The 16012-nt window shown below is 38.3% G+C and overlaps 1 protein-coding gene across 1 annotated transcript in view; it reads left to right on the top strand.

Annotated features, from left to right (window-relative positions):
* The window catches only part of LOC127969063 (NACHT, LRR and PYD domains-containing protein 3), a 44442-nt gene that overhangs the window by 17836 nt on the left and 10594 nt on the right, over window positions 1-16012 (top strand). The window contains exons 4-5 of the mRNA XM_052570680.1: window positions 5143-6943; window positions 7052-7225. Of these exons, the coding sequence (XP_052426640.1) occupies window positions 5143-6943; window positions 7052-7225 (1975 nt within the window). The remainder of the gene's footprint in view (window positions 1-5142; window positions 6944-7051; window positions 7226-16012) is intronic.

Here is a 16012-nt window from a genome sequence, read left to right as displayed (position 1 = left end):
GGGGGAAAAATGACCAGAGGCAAGAAAGCGTGCTGTTCTTCTCCATGCACTTGGCACCGCGGGACAAAGACTATTTTACACACTACCAGATACAGGTACTACATATGCTACTGTGGTGAATGGACTTACAAATCATTTCGTCCCTAAAGTAAATGTGATTGCGGAACGTCACAAATTTCATCATAGGGCACAGCGACCAGATGAGTCAATAAATCAATATCTAGCAGCTTTGCGAGAACTGGTTGCACGGTGTGAGTTTGGCGATATGGAAGAGCAAATGCTTCGAGACCAACTGATAGAGCGTGTTGCCAATACACGCGTATGAGACAGACTTTTGTTAGAAGCGGATCTGACCCTGGCTAAAGCTACTTCGCTGGCTCTGCAGATTGAAGCGGGGTTACGGAATGCGGGCGTTCTTGATGACAATACTACTAATACCGCGACACCAACGGCGGTTACTGCCGTGTCGGTGAGGGCCATACATAAACAGCAGAGGAAGGTCCACCAAAAAGAAAAAAAGACACCTCCTTCATCGATGGCGTCCGCGCCTACCATTAGTCGCCGCTCATGCTACCGTTGCGGATCTACCAGCCACCTAGCTAATAAACCTTCATGCCCGGCTGTTAAAGTGACGTGCAATTCATGCGGAAAAGTGTGACATTTTTCCAAAATGTGTCGATCCAGACGAAAAGAGGTGCGTGAAATAGTGATAAACGAACTGACTGTGCTTTATATGACTGATACTGTGCAAGATAAAATTCTCTGTACTGTGCAAGCGAATGCAAATGGTCATTGGCATGACGTTGAGCTAATAGTAGACACAGGTTCATCAGTCTCTATTATTCCAGAGAGCATTTATCAGACCTTTTTTCCTACATGTGAACTTTCTGTGCCTACAGTGAACCTGTTTACATATTCTAGAGAGAAAATACCCGTTAAAGGGTGTATGCATGCCACAGTTAATCATGATGGACATTCTACTACAGGCTCATTCCTAGTGGTAAAGTCAGGCACTGCTCTATTAGGGCTAGATGTGGTGGTGGCATTGCACATGCGTATCGAGGGCACAAAAGTTATTACAGCTGACAGCTCGGATGGTCCTATTGCACAAAAGACACCTACAGTACCAAGCGCAACACCACAACTAGCACCTGAGATCAACGTACAGGAGATTGGCTGTGCAAAGGGATTTGTGCACAAAATCCAGCTCAAACCAGTGGCTGTGCCCGTACAACAAAAACTCAGAAGGCTTCCCTTCGCGGTGAGGCAGGCCGTGAGTGATGAGCTCAAAGATCTACATGAAAAAGGCATCATAGAACGCATTGATGCATCTCCATGGGTCTCTCCGATAGTGGTGACGCGGAAAAGATGGAGGAAAACTGCATATGTGTGTTGACCTCAGGGAACCTAACAAATCCATTGTCAGCGACTGTCACCCATTACCACACATGGATGAGTTATTTTCTGAATTGAGAGGAGCCACAGTCTTTTCTACCACTGACCTGGCCTCCGCTTACCACCAAATGTTACTGCATCCAGACAGCCGTGATATTACTGCTTTTATCATGCATGATGGTCTTTTCCGTTTCTGTCGGGTCACCTTTGGCCATGCTTCAGCTCCATCAGCTTTTCAGAAGATGATGACAACCATACTAGCAGGAATACCAGTAGTACAGGCATACCTGGATGATGTGATTTGCTACGGAACCACTCAAAAGCAGCACGATGCGAACCTACAGAGGGTTCTGCATGCCTTGAACGAAGCAGGACTTAAGCTAAACATGCAGAAGTGCAAACTCAACCAGACTACTTTGCGCTTCCTAGGCCACACCATATCTAAAGATGGGCTTCAACCAGATCAAGATCAGATCGAAGCTGTGGCCAATGCACCTGCTCCACATGATACATCCTCCCTGCGATCCTTCTTGGGTCTGGCCTCATGGTACAGCAAATTTATTCCAGATTTTTCAACTGTTGTCGAACCGCTACGTCAAACACTCAGGGAGTCTACAGAACGACAGTTTAACTGGACTGCTGAGGCTGAGCATAGTTTTATGGACATTAAGAGACTGATAGTAGCCCGGCCCTAGCACTATACGATTCTGCACTACCTACATATGTAACTACAGATGCTTCTGATTATGGGCTAGGGGGTGTACTTAGCCAATTTCAGTCAGATAACACAGAGAGGGTTGTAGCGTTTGCATCCAGAACACTTTCGCTGGCTGAAAGAAAATATTCCACTGTTGAACGTGAAGCATTGGCATGCATTTGGCCAGTAGAAAGGTGGAGGACATACCTTTGGGGACATCACTTTGTGTTACGCACAGATAATCAAGCACTTACCACCCTGCTCACATTCAAGGGTACCGGTCGTGCTAGATTGCGAATTGCGAGGTGGTCTGCAAGATTACTTTGCTTTACATATGATGTTGCCTACCGCTCTGGAAAACTGAATGTGACTGCCGACTGCCTGTCCAGGCTTCCACTAGCTACCACAGGGGAAGATAAAATTGAACCAAACATAGTAGCAACCGTTTTCCTGGAATCTTTGCATGCCATATCTTTGTCAGAATTCACCACAGCATGTGACACTTGTCCTGAATTGATTCAATTGCGACAGCAAATACAAAATGGCTGGCCAAAATGAAAAAAGAATGTAACAAACGAGATGGGTTCATACTTCAATGTACGCGATGAACTGGCTGTAGATAAAGCATTCGTCATGAGAGGTACTGACCGTTTGATCGTGCCTTTATCACTGAGATCCAAAGTGGTAGACTTGGCACATGAGGGGCATCAGGGAGTGGTGCGCACTAAACAGAGACTGCGAGAACCGTATTGGTGGCCACAAATGGACAAATATGTACAGAATAAGATAGCTTCATGTGTGTCATGCCAATACAATGACAAAACAGTGAAAATTGCACCTGCACCACTTACACCCATCGATTTGCCAGATGGACCATGGGAAAAGGTGGCCATTGACATAACCGGTCCTTTTGAACGTGCTACATGGGACTGTCGTTATGCCATCACACTAACAGACTACTACAGCAAATGGCCAGAAGTGTCATTCGCCTTTACAGTAACAACAGAGGTGATTACCCGTTTTTTAGCTACAGTGTTCAGTCGGGAAGGAAACCCGACCCACTTAGTTTCTGACAATGGATGTCAATTTACCTACCATGCATTTGCAAACTTTCTGAGAGAGAGAGAGATTAAACATCTGCGCTCCAGCGTCTACTACCGAAGAGCTAATAGAGCGATTGAGAGATTCAATAGGGTATTGAAAGAGTGTATCCAGACGGCAGAAAGAGCACACAAGTCATGGAAACAAGCAGTGACACAATTTTCTTACAGATTTACAGAGCTACACCGCATGCTACTACAGGTGCTACTCCATTTGAGTTGATGAGAAATAGGAAGATGCGCACTAAATTGAACATCTTGCCTGTTGCACACAAAATTACATCACATACGCAAATCAAAGAAACTGTGAAACAAAAACAACAAAACAGTAAGGAGTATACAGACAGAAAGCGAGGAGAAAAAGTACCCAACTTTCGAGTGAATGATGCTGTACGAGTCAGGAGACCGGAACACGTTTACAAGGGGTCATCCAAATACACAGAGCCGCTGACAGTCGTAAAGAAGGTCGGACCAAGTACTTATCTTCTTAGCGATGGTCGAAAATGGAATGCTTCAAAAATGGCGCGTTTCTCAAAGGAAGCTCTAGTTTGCAACAGTGAGAACAATGAGAATATACTGGATGGTCTCACTGTGACTGAGAATGTGAATGTTGGGCAAGAACCAGGCCCTAGACGCACTCCCAGAATCCGAAACCCACCTCGGTGGTTAACAGACTTTGAGAGATAATACTGATGTGTGAATGGTGCAAATTGAAAAACAAATATATTTCATACTGTTCGGTTACGTGAAAAAAAATGCTATTCCTACTGCTCTGTGGTCAGTTATGATAGCTAAGAGAAGAATAGTCTAAATTCCTGTTGAAATTTAAGTTTAGGATTTCGGGTATGATCCTTAAAGTAAGGGTTATTTTACAGCGGTTGCAGGAACCAGTTTAAGTGACTAATTAAAAAAAGGGAAAATGTTGTGTCCTGTTAATAATGTTAGTAAACACTGAGGGCGCTAGTGAGGGGTGAAGGACTGCTGTTTGTAGAAGAGAAGAAGAAGAAGAAGAAAGTTGAACAATACTGTATTACATGTCTCTCGGCTCGTGATTAAATACTTTGATAAAACACCACAACCATATGTGTGAAGTGCAAGAAATTCAAATGCCAAAAGCACACACTTGCTGTGTGCTCATCATGTCAAAAGTAACTTCTTGACTTTATGAAATGAGTTTACAAAACAGCCAACTTAAGAAAAACTAATATTTTCATTATATAGCTACATTTAATTGTTCAGTTATGATGTTCTAAGAAAAAAAAAGAAAAAAATGTATATGCAAAACAAGTCAGCATACTGTCTATTTTCAAATTTTCTCAAAACAAAATATCTTTAAAAATGGTTAAAAATCATTTTCATTAAATCATACCTTCAGATATATTTTTGGGGGAATATTTGAAAAATGTTGATAATAAAAGTTTACGGACCCACTTTATATTAAGTGGCCTTAACTACCATGTACTTACATTTTAATTAATACTTTAGTACAATGTACTTATTGTGTACATACATGTTTTTACATTGTACTTATAGTATAAAAAACAACATGTAATTACATCTGTATTTAATTTCTGTAATTACATTTATAATTACACTGTTGACCCATACTTTACACCTTAACCCACCCTTAAACTTACCCATACCTGCAACCCTCTCCCTAACTTTACCCCTATCCCACCTCAATAGCAGCAAAAGTGTTTTACTTATTTTTTATGTAAGTACATAATAGTTAAGGCCACTCAATAAGTTTACAGTTTGTACCTGAATCTTTGTTGTTTTTCATAGTGTGATTTTTGAGGAATTGTATTGAATCCAATTAGGGTCAATTTGACCCGCTCCATAAAGGGTGTACACAGAAATCGAACAGTGCACAAGGGATAATGCTGATATGAAAAATATTTCTCTAATTTGTATCAATCTGACAATCTGAAGATTTTTTTTTCATTATAGAACTGCAAAACTTCTTGAAAACTCACAAAAACAATATGATGAAGATAGCAAAATATATTTTTGAGGGCAACAAAGAAAACGACACAGATCTCAAGAGTGTTTACACAGAGCTGTTTATCACTGAGGGAGATATGGAAGGTGTCAATACTGAACATGAGATTCTGAAGATTAATGCTTTCAGGAACAAAAAAACACAGGACAAACCAATAAAATGCAATGATATATTTACTGAACTGAGGAAAAACAATGAGGAGAAGATTGTGTTGACCAAGGGAGTTGCTGGCATCGGAAAAACTGTCTCTGTGCACAAATTCATCCTGGACTGGGCAGAAGGAAACACCAATCAGGATATAGAGTGTGTGTTCCTGCTTCCATTCAGAGAGATCAATGTGATTAAAGACAGAGAGGTCAGTCTCCATGAGTTTCTGCTGAAATTTTATCCTGAACTTAAGGACCTAGAGAAATCAAATTTATATAATGAATGTAAGCTAGCATTTATATTTGATGGACTTGATGAGAGTCGCCTGCCATTGAACTTTAAAAGTGACACGCTGGACACTGTTGAGGAAAGAGCATCTGTAGATGTGCTGTTTACAAGTCTGGTCAAAGGTAAGCCCCTTCAGTCAGCTCTTGTGTGGGTAACCTCACGACCAGCAGCAGCCAATCAGATCCCTCCTCGGTTTGTGGGTTTGTTCACAGAGGTGAGAGGATTCACTGATGAACAGAAGGAGGAGTACTTCAGAAAAAGAATCACAGATGAAACACAGGCCTCCAGAATCATCTCACACATTAAGACATCTCGTAGTCTCTATATCATGTGCCACATTCCTGTGTTCTGCTGGATCACAGCCACAGTACTTCAGGATATTCTTATCAAGAACGATACAGAGATCATAAGGACAACACTTACTGAAATGTACATTCACTTCCTGCGGATACAGATGAACATTAAGAGTAAGAAGTATGATGAACAAGAAGAAAGTGAATGTACAGAGCACTTAAAATTAAATAGAAAGATGATTTTGAAGTTAGCTAAGTTAGCATTTGAACATCTGAAGAAGGAAAACATTGTGTTCTATGAGAAAGATCTGAAAGAATGTGGTATTCATGTGAGTAAAGACACAGAGTTCACAGGAATGGTCGCTGAGATCTTTAGAAAGGAAGATGGACTTTATAAGACAAAGTACTTCAGCTTTGTGCATCTGAGTGTTCAAGAGTTCCTCGCAGCAGTACATGTGTTCATCTGCTACCTGAACAAGAACATGCAAGAGCTTCAGTTTTTTTTTGATGATTCACAAACTACAGCCAGACAAAAGCTTCAGTTCTTCTTTAGAAATGTCAAATTTCATGACTTAATAAAGAGAGCCACTGATAAAGCTATAAATAGTAAGGGAGGAAATCTGGACCTGTTCCTGCGGTTTCTGATGGGAATTTCACTGGAATCCAGTCAGAACATGCTCAAAGGCCTGATCACACACACTAAAGACACCAATGTGAGCATCAGACAAACAACTGAATTCATTAAAGAATTACAAAAACAGGACATCTCAGATGAAACGTCAGTCAACCTTTTCTACTGCTTACTTGAGCTGAAAGATAATTCATTATATGAGGAAATCCAGAGTTACCTCAGTTCAGATGCACATCCAGAAAGAGACCTCTCATCTTCAATGTGCACAGTGATGACCTACATACTGCTGATGTCAGAGAAGGTGCTGGATGAGTTCAGTCCAAAGAGGTTCACGTCACCTTCAAACTACAAGAGACTCATTCCAGCTGTGAGATGCTGCAGAAAAGCCCTGTGAGTAATTTCACTGAATGCTGTTTTATTAAATGTTTAGTTCTATGTCATTAAACAGTGAAATGTCAAAATCAGAAAGTTATCTGGTTAAACATTCTGTTTTGGCAGTTTTGACGGCTGTGCTCTTGATGAAACATGCTGTGAAACTGTGTCTTCTGCTCTAAAATCATCAAACTCCCATCTGATTGAGCTGGACCTGAGTAGCAATCAACTGCAGGATTCAGGAGTGAAGCTGCTTTCTGATGGACTGAAGAGTTCACACTGTCAACTGAACATACTGAGGTTTGACATTCACATTCACTGAATCACTATGTTCAAACGTGTGGATGAATAGATGTTATAATAACTATAGCTAGTAGATATCCCTGTCTATAATGTAATATGAATGTATCAGGAGACAAGGCAGGCAATACCTACTCAAAATCATGGTGAGAAAACAACAGGGGCTTCTAAGCATCCTGGAAAAACTAGCATTTTCTAATGCTGTTTTCCAGTTATGAGAATTAAGTAATACCTACATTTCCTTAAGTGACTTCTTTGAACAGTTCGTTCCAATTGACTGTTTCATGTTAATAATAATAATAATATAATACATGTTTTTTTTTTTGGATTATTACAATAGCTTCATTTTTACTTCATCAGTGAAATCCTCAGCTCAGAGAATCATATTACTCTTGGATCCTGCCTTATTTCAGTCAGACAGCTTCAGTGTGTTGATAAGTTGAAAACATCTGTGATCAACCGCTGGATCAGTTTGATTCATGAATGATTTGCTACAGTGTTCAGCAGAAATGTTCAGATGAGTTTTAAACTTAACCCTCATGTGTTCATGCTGAGGCGTTTTGCAGGCCTTGGAGATGTTGTGACAGCCCCTGACATTTGTGCTTAAATTATTTATAACTTTTTAAAGCTTTATAATAATTATACAGTTTTAAACAAATAGTGAGTTTCTTATTTTATTACTGTAACCATTTATTGTTGTTTAAAACCTGTTAACCTGCACCAGAACTCCCTCGTCCTCAAAGCCTCTCACCCTCGCACGTGTCAGTGATTATGAATAGATTAAATGAAACAGGCCAAATTTAATCTTGACAAACTATGTATCATTATAAAGATCTAAGGCTCAAGCATCGACGACAGATCGCTGTTTTTCAATGGAAAGCTTATAACGACTGTATTTGCTACATTTGTGTAAGCAGTACACATACAAACATGAGCAATGAAAACTCGTACAAAACTGTACATACCAGATCCGTCGTAATAACGAGTCATAAACATCCACAGCTGTAAATCCCGGTTTAGTTAGGAAGGCAAGGGTCCACTGAATGACATCTCATGGAGCACGTTTAGTCCAACGAAGCAATAATGTTGTAATATGGATCATAATTCCTTTGTTTACATTTTATTTCTTCAGCGACAGAATTGTTTGCGTCCGTTATGGAATAACTCACGGTCGGAAACTGTGTCTTTGTAGTAAAAACACGGCATGGTTTTGCAGCGTACAGTGTCACAAACAGAATGAAGCGATCCACCGGAAAAAAGAATGAATGAAAAATAGGCGGAAGATAGTTTATTTGAATTTGGCATGTGACGCGCTCTGACGCACCTGTCAGCTGATGGAGGCAGAACTTCGCATTTTTCCTTTCTTTCTTTTATTTTAAAAAAGTTTTTATATATGTGAGAGTGCGTTTTATGTTAAATGTGATTGTATCTGCATGATTACCATCTGTTTGAGTGCAAATCAGCCCAAATCAGCTCGCTATTACTGAATGATCATGGCTTTCAAAGTGATCACGCGTCTTTATGAATAGAGTGAGTGGATTATTTACTTTGGCACATTTGGGTTATTACCATCTGTATAAGTGGCCATCAGCACATCAGCACTTATTTTCATCGTAAGGGGCTGTTCACATTTCGCGCCTAAAAACGTGTGGCCAAAGACATTGGAAATAACGAAAATGAGCGCGCAAAAGACGCAATTATGTGAACGGCCCCTGATTCATTGTAAAAAAAATATTTTTTAGCAATCTCAGGAAGTTCTGTAATTGGCAAACAAAGTTAAATCTTTTTTTTTATTATTATTATTCTTATTTTTCTTACTCAAATTATTCTTATTGTATTTTTCTAGTGCTCAAATAAATCATTTATATGATTTCTAAGTTTCTGTCTAGTGTTTTATAATTGAAAAAAAACTATGCAGTGGTATGTTTACTGACTAAATAGTTTGTAGAAGCCTTCAATACTATTGGGAAATATATTTTCTTATATTGGGGGGGTGGGGTGGGGGTGTAGACATTGTCTCATAAAAATATTTGTAGGAGTCTCATTTTTCATTATATTTTATTCAGATTTGAAATAGAAACTCATGAGACATGTGGCTTTCAACCCATTACTTTTCTAGATTGCTCCAGGACTCATTTCATGTATTTTTATATCACATAAAAAATATTTAAGTGTGTTAAAAAAAATCAAGGCACTTCAGTGTCTATAACTTTTAATATTTTTGAGCATTATCAAATCTGGTTAATGAAAAGTGAAGCCCAAAGGGTCTTCTTTCTAAAGACACCACAATTATGTTTGTAACACACTGAAGTAGGAAACTATTACAATTATAAGTTTGGTAGAGCACTTTCAGCTGTGAGTCCCATAATGGGGGGTGCTGGCTAACAGGTTAAATAGCTTGTTAGTAAAGACTTACACAATGTTTCTTTATCTTTTGTTAACAACTTGTTAACTATACCAAGTTAACAACTTATATGTGATGTATTTTACGCCAGTATTAAATTAGTTGTTAATGATTCATGAAAACATTAAGAAGTTATTAATTAATTAACGGGGCATAAATGTATAAAGTGAATTGATGCACATTTAATACTTAATTAGTGTATTTGTAAACATTTTAAGAACAAAATAACTTTGCTAGAGATAAACAGTGTTGCGATCAACACCCACATGTTTAAAACCTTTTTTTAAACTGCTTAAGATCTTGATTGTATTATGCCAGCACTTGCAAAAAAGTTGAAAATGATGGTGATAAAGTGAGATGAGAATGCTGTACAACACAGTACACACGCATTTTATAAAATATGCATATAAGATCTAATTTCTTCTCCTTTTGTAAAGCATGAAATCAGAATGTCATAACAGTAAGACCCTGATGGTTTGCAGGAAACAGACACAGTATTATGTATTTTTTCAAATTTACTTCAGGAACACAGCAACAACAAAAAGTGAATAACTCATACATGGTGTTTTCAAACAAAATTGTGATTGTACCTCTTTGCCATGGAACATTCCTTGACTTCCTGTCTTTTTTTGCCAGACTTTTTTTTGGCCTGGCCCTTCAACTTTTTCTTCTTCCTTTTACTTTCCATATCTGTGTCTGAGGTAGAATCAGATCTAGAAGTTTCAGTTAAAGGATTCATCCTCATCAGAGGATTGTGATTGAATAGTGTCATCTTTCATTTTGATATACTTGTTAAACAAGACAATGAAAAGGATACTTTAGGTTCAGAATATTGTACATTATATTGGAACATGAGGAGCATTAAAACTATCAAATTAAAATTATGAAAATTTATTTCTGCTGTTTTTAATCTAGTATCCAGTAAGTGTATACATTGAGTTTTGAATTACCACATTAAAAGAAACACAGGCTAGTGGACGTGCACACAACAGCAAAACTGTTAAAAACAGTAGGGCCACAATGTTGCATTGTTAATTTTCTTATGTACCATCATGAATAATAAACCACACGCAGTGTGGTTTATTAAGGGTAATCCAAATCAGAATCAAACAAGCCGGGGTCAAAACCAGATATCACTCCAAACAAACAAACAAAGAAGGAACAGGAACTCGGAAGATGAGAAAACTGGGTAATGGAAGGAAAGTACTCCATGAAGACAAAAAGGAAAAGACTGGTAAATATGGGAGGATAATGACTAATAAGTGAAGGCACCTGGTGCAATTAACAGGAGTGCAATTACTGTGATGAAGGGACAAGGCTTAGTGGGAATTGTAGAGCCTACGGTGAGGTGCCTATGGGGAAGTGAGACCACTAGTGGAGACTCAGGGAAAATGAGACCAGACAGCGTGACACATCAGTGCCTGATAATTTAATTCAGTGGTTTACTTTGACATTCCTTAAGAATTTTTTGAGCTTTTAAGAGGCAACGGGAACTGTGTAACTCTTTCATAGAGGGGAGGGGACAGGCAACTGCCTTCTGGGCTGAGGTAATGATCCTCTGGAGAGCCATCTTTTCTGCAGCAGTGCATCTAGAAAACCACACACAAAATGCAGTATGTCAGAATGCTCTCAACAGAGCAACGATAAAAGGACAACAACAGGTTTTGTGTGAGCTGGTAATTCCTGAGTATTCTCAGGAAATGTAGTCTCTGCTGTGCCTTTTAGATGACAGTAGTGGTGTTGACACTCCAGGTCAGATTGTCCTCTGTGTGAATGCCCAGAAACCGGAAGTCAGAGACCCTCTCAACACAGTCATCGCTGATGAAAAGAGACTGATTTTCTTCCTTTTGAAGTCTATTATCAGCTCCTTGGACTTGGTGGTATTCAAGATCAGGTTGTTTTTTGTACACCACACAGACAACTGCTCCACTTCATCGCGGTAGGTGGACTCATCCTCCCCAGAAATGAGCCCCACCACAGTGGTATCATCAGCAAACTTAATAATAGTGTTACTGGCATGGACAGGTGTGCAAGCATGTGTATAGAGGGTGTAAAATAGGGGGCTCAGCACACTATAATGAACAAACAATGAACAATACATTTATTCCAGTATTTATTAAACTTTGTGAAGTTTAATTAAAACCCCTTGCAGACATCGCCGACGGCCACAGTTTATTATTGTTTCACTTCCACAGCACGTTAAACATCATTCTCTTACTTGATCTGGACAAACTGTGCATCAATTGAAAGTTTAAAGACTCTAGCTTCGATATTTCACCAATATTTTGATAAAACATTGTTGCAGTGACAGTTATTTAGTAGTTGCAGTGACAGTTATTTAGTGATTTATGTCAGGAGTGCATAATAATAAATCCGTATTATGCCACATTCTGAATAGAAATTCACCACTCACTCATATTCAGTCACGTCAGCATTGGTTTATTTGTGTTCAGACTCAATAAGGATTTATAGACCAAAGATGCATATCTGCGGAAATATATGTATATATTTATTGATGTTTACTTCATATTTCTTCAGACAGAATTGTCATTTCTATCCATTTTTCCACTGATTTACGTGATCTGATGATAAACAGCCTCTCCCAGCGATCTGTGTGTGTGTGCTGTGCTGGTGAGAACTTTAGCTACACTGTGTTTTTAAACTCAAATCCTACATCAACAATTTTAAAAATACATTTAAAAAATATGTTTTTAATATTTTTATTTTAGTTTTTATGTTTGAGCTTCTATATCTCTATTATCATAACAGTCTGAGTGATTCTGATTCCTGAACAGTAAACTTTGAAGTGTCAGCTTTGTGAACAAATGTTGATTATGTATCTAGTCAGAAAGAATCATGAGCAGAAACTTTTTTATTTTGGGTATGTCATTTCTGTCTCCATGCCAAAAATGGGGGTGGACTGGTAAGGGGTTAAATTCAACACTGCGCATACAGGAACTGCAGGAAAGGCAGTAGATCACTGATGTGTGATCATCATCTGCTGCTAGACAGCCTCACCAGCAGGTGTCACTATCGGCTGTAGACAAGGCCAACATAACAGCTTGAGAGAGGCACTAATTGTCAATTTCATTCACAAAACTAAAAAATTACAGAAATGGAAAGTATATATGATGATCATCCTGGCCAATATATATTCAGAAAATATGGTAAACAAGGCAAAAGCTGTGTTTGTTTAATTCTATGTCTTCACGATTGCTTTCCCTGTGCATAACCTACATGTGAGTACAAACCCGATTCCAAAAAAGTTGGAACACTGTTCAAATTGTGAATAAAAACAGAATGCAATGATGTGGAAGTTTATAAATTTCAATATTTTATTCAGAATACAACATAGAGGACATATTAAATGGTGAAAATAAGAAATATATAATTTTAAGGGAAAAATAAGTTAATTTAAAATTTCATGGCATCAACACATCTCAAAAATTTTGGACAAGACCATGTTTACCACTGTGTGGCATCCCCTCTTCTTTTTATAATATTCTGCAAATGTCTGGGGACTGAGGAGACAAGTTGCTCAAGTTTAGGAATAGGAATGTTGTCCCTTTCTTGTCTAATACAGGCTTCTAATTACTCAACTGTCTTATGTCTTCTTTGTCACATCTTCCTCTTTATGATCCGCCAAATGTTTTCTATGGGTGAAAGATCTGGACTGCAGGCTGGCCATTTCAGTACCCGGATGCTTCTTCTACACAGCTATGATGTTGTAATTAATGCATTATGTGGTCTGGTATTGGCATGTTGGAAAATGCAAGGTCTTCCCTGAAAGAGACGACGTCTGGATGGGAGCATATGTTTTTCTGGAACTTGGATATACGTTTCAGTATTGATGGTTCCTTTCCAGATGTGTAAGCTGCCACACACACACTCATGCAACCTCATTCTATCAGAGATGCAGGCTTATGAACTGAGCGCTGGTTGTCCTTCTCCTTTTTAGTCCGGATGACATGGCGTCCCAGTTTTCCTAAAAACCTCAAATTATGATTAATCTGACAACAGAACAGTTTTCCACTTTGCCACAGTCGATTTTAAATGAGCCTTGGCCCAGAGAAAATGCTTGTGCTTCTAGATCATGTTAAGATATAGCTTCTTTTTTGACCTATAGAGTTTTATCCGGCAATGGCGATTGGCACGGTGGATTTTGTTCACCCACAATGTTTTCTGGAAGTATTCCTTAGCCCATGTTGTGATTTCCATTACAGTAGCATTCCTGTTTGTGATGTAGTGCCATCTAAGGGCCCAAAGATCACGGGCATCCAGTATGGTTTTCCAGCCTTGACCCGTATGCACAGAGATTGTTCCAGATTCTCTGAATCTATGGATGATATTATGCACTGTAGATGATGATAACTTCAAACTCTTTGTAGTTTTTCTCTGAGAAACTCCTTTCTGATATTGCTCCACAATTTTTCACCGCAGCATTGGGGAAATTGGTGATCCTCTGTCCATCCTGACTTTGTCATTCTGCCATTCTGAGAGGCTCTTTTTATACCCAATCATGTTGCCAGTTGACCTAAAAGTTGCAAATTGGTCCTCCAGCTGTTCCTTATATGTACATTTCACTTTTCCGGCCTCTTATTGCTACCTGTTCCAACTTTTTTTGGATTGTGTAGCTCTCATGAAATCCAACATGAGCCAATATTTGGCATGACATTTCAAAATGTCGAGCCAATATTTGGCATGACACTTTAAAAAGTCTAAATTTCAAAATGTGAAAAATGTTGAAATAAGTTTAAGAGATTTGTAAATTATTACATTGTCCCAACTTTTTTGGAAAGGGGTTTGTAGCTTTCCCTACCTCAAACAAGATCATAACCTTTTTCCCACCCGATGATAATGCACAGATCAAATACTAGGTCTGAGGAAAACATACACTATTGTTTTTTTATATTTATATGCATGCTTATATGTGCTGCAGTACTGGGGTTTCCCTCATACATCACACCCCAGGATTCCCCCAACAAGCAAAACACTGCCTAATCAGTTTGCGCCGTTTCTACATGCATTTAGCTTTGATTTGAAAGAAAACAGCGGATCCTTGTGGCGCAGCTGATACAGAAGTGTATACGCAGCATACGGTGATATGGAGAGATGAAGGAGACTGATGGCAATGAAATTATTGAATGTAGTCTTTATTGTAGTTTCATCACTTACAAAAAGTACTCTCACACTTTATAATGTTACGGTTGAACCATTGATTGGATTGATTGGATTTTGCCGATACTGATAGCTAGGTTGGACCACACTGGCCGATACCGATTAATTAACCAATATTTTTTAAAATGGATAATGAACAAAAACTAAAATAGTGCTTTATTTAAAAAAAACAGTACTGAACCATCCTGGTAGTAGTAATAATAATAAAAGTAATAATAATATTAATAGTAATTGTCACACCACGGTCTGTCCAGCAGAGGGAAACCTTGAGCACAAGACCTTCCACAACTTCCTCCTGATTTCCTGTTAATGATTAGCTCAATGATATCACCTGTGCCTGGCTTGTTAGTGTTTGTGTGTGGGCATATATAAGGCCTGTATTTATTTGTATCTTTGCTCAGTCTTGAAGTTCTTTTGTTTAGACAGATCCTTTGGCCCTATGTTTTGGATTTCTTTGAGAGACTTTTTGCTCAGAACTTTGACCTGCTTATTTGTAGGCTTTACTTTGTTTTTTGGACCTTTTTGCCTTGTGGATCTAAACCTTCTTCAGCCATGCTTCAGAATTTAACTTTCATGTTTATTCAAGAAAGACACTAAGTAAAGACACTTTGTTTTTCTCCAATCCTGCCTTGTGTGGTTCTCTGCAATTTGGGTCTACACTGCTCTGTGGTGTAGTGGCTAGAGCATTGGGCTACCTGCAACACATTCTGGGTTCTAGTCCTGGTTGTGACAGTAATAGTATATTTTTAAATTACCACACTCTAATAGGGCCCTGTGAAATCTGTTTTATTTTTTCCTAATTCTGTTATTTCTGTTTTAATTCTTCTGTATTCTGTTTTTTCTCCTTTTTAATAGTTAAATTAAAGTTTATTAATCAAAAAGCAAGTCTAATTAATTAAAAAACTTAACCATGAAACCACATTAAAAAAATTACAACGATATATACAAATATTCATTAGATCATGTTGTTAAAATACATCAGTTAGGATTAGAGGCAGTTTTAGGCGACCAAATATACAGTTTGTACAGTATAAAAACTAAAAATGAATGCAATTAATATCAAATAAAAAGCACTTCATGATATTTTCTGATTTTCCATTATCTAATCTAAAGTGAGTAAAAGTAATATTTATGGTAAATAAGTTGTTAATCAAGCATTATCTAATTCTTTAAATAAGAGCTTTGTTTTTGTTAATTAAAGTGAC

Source organism: Carassius gibelio, chromosome A4 (genome assembly GCF_023724105.1).
Source record: "Carassius gibelio isolate Cgi1373 ecotype wild population from Czech Republic chromosome A4, carGib1.2-hapl.c, whole genome shotgun sequence".
NCBI classification, from domain to species: Eukaryota; Metazoa; Chordata; class Actinopteri; order Cypriniformes; family Cyprinidae; genus Carassius; species Carassius gibelio.
The sequence above is the reverse complement of the archived record's forward strand: the minus strand, read 5'-3'. Positions and strand labels throughout refer to the sequence as shown.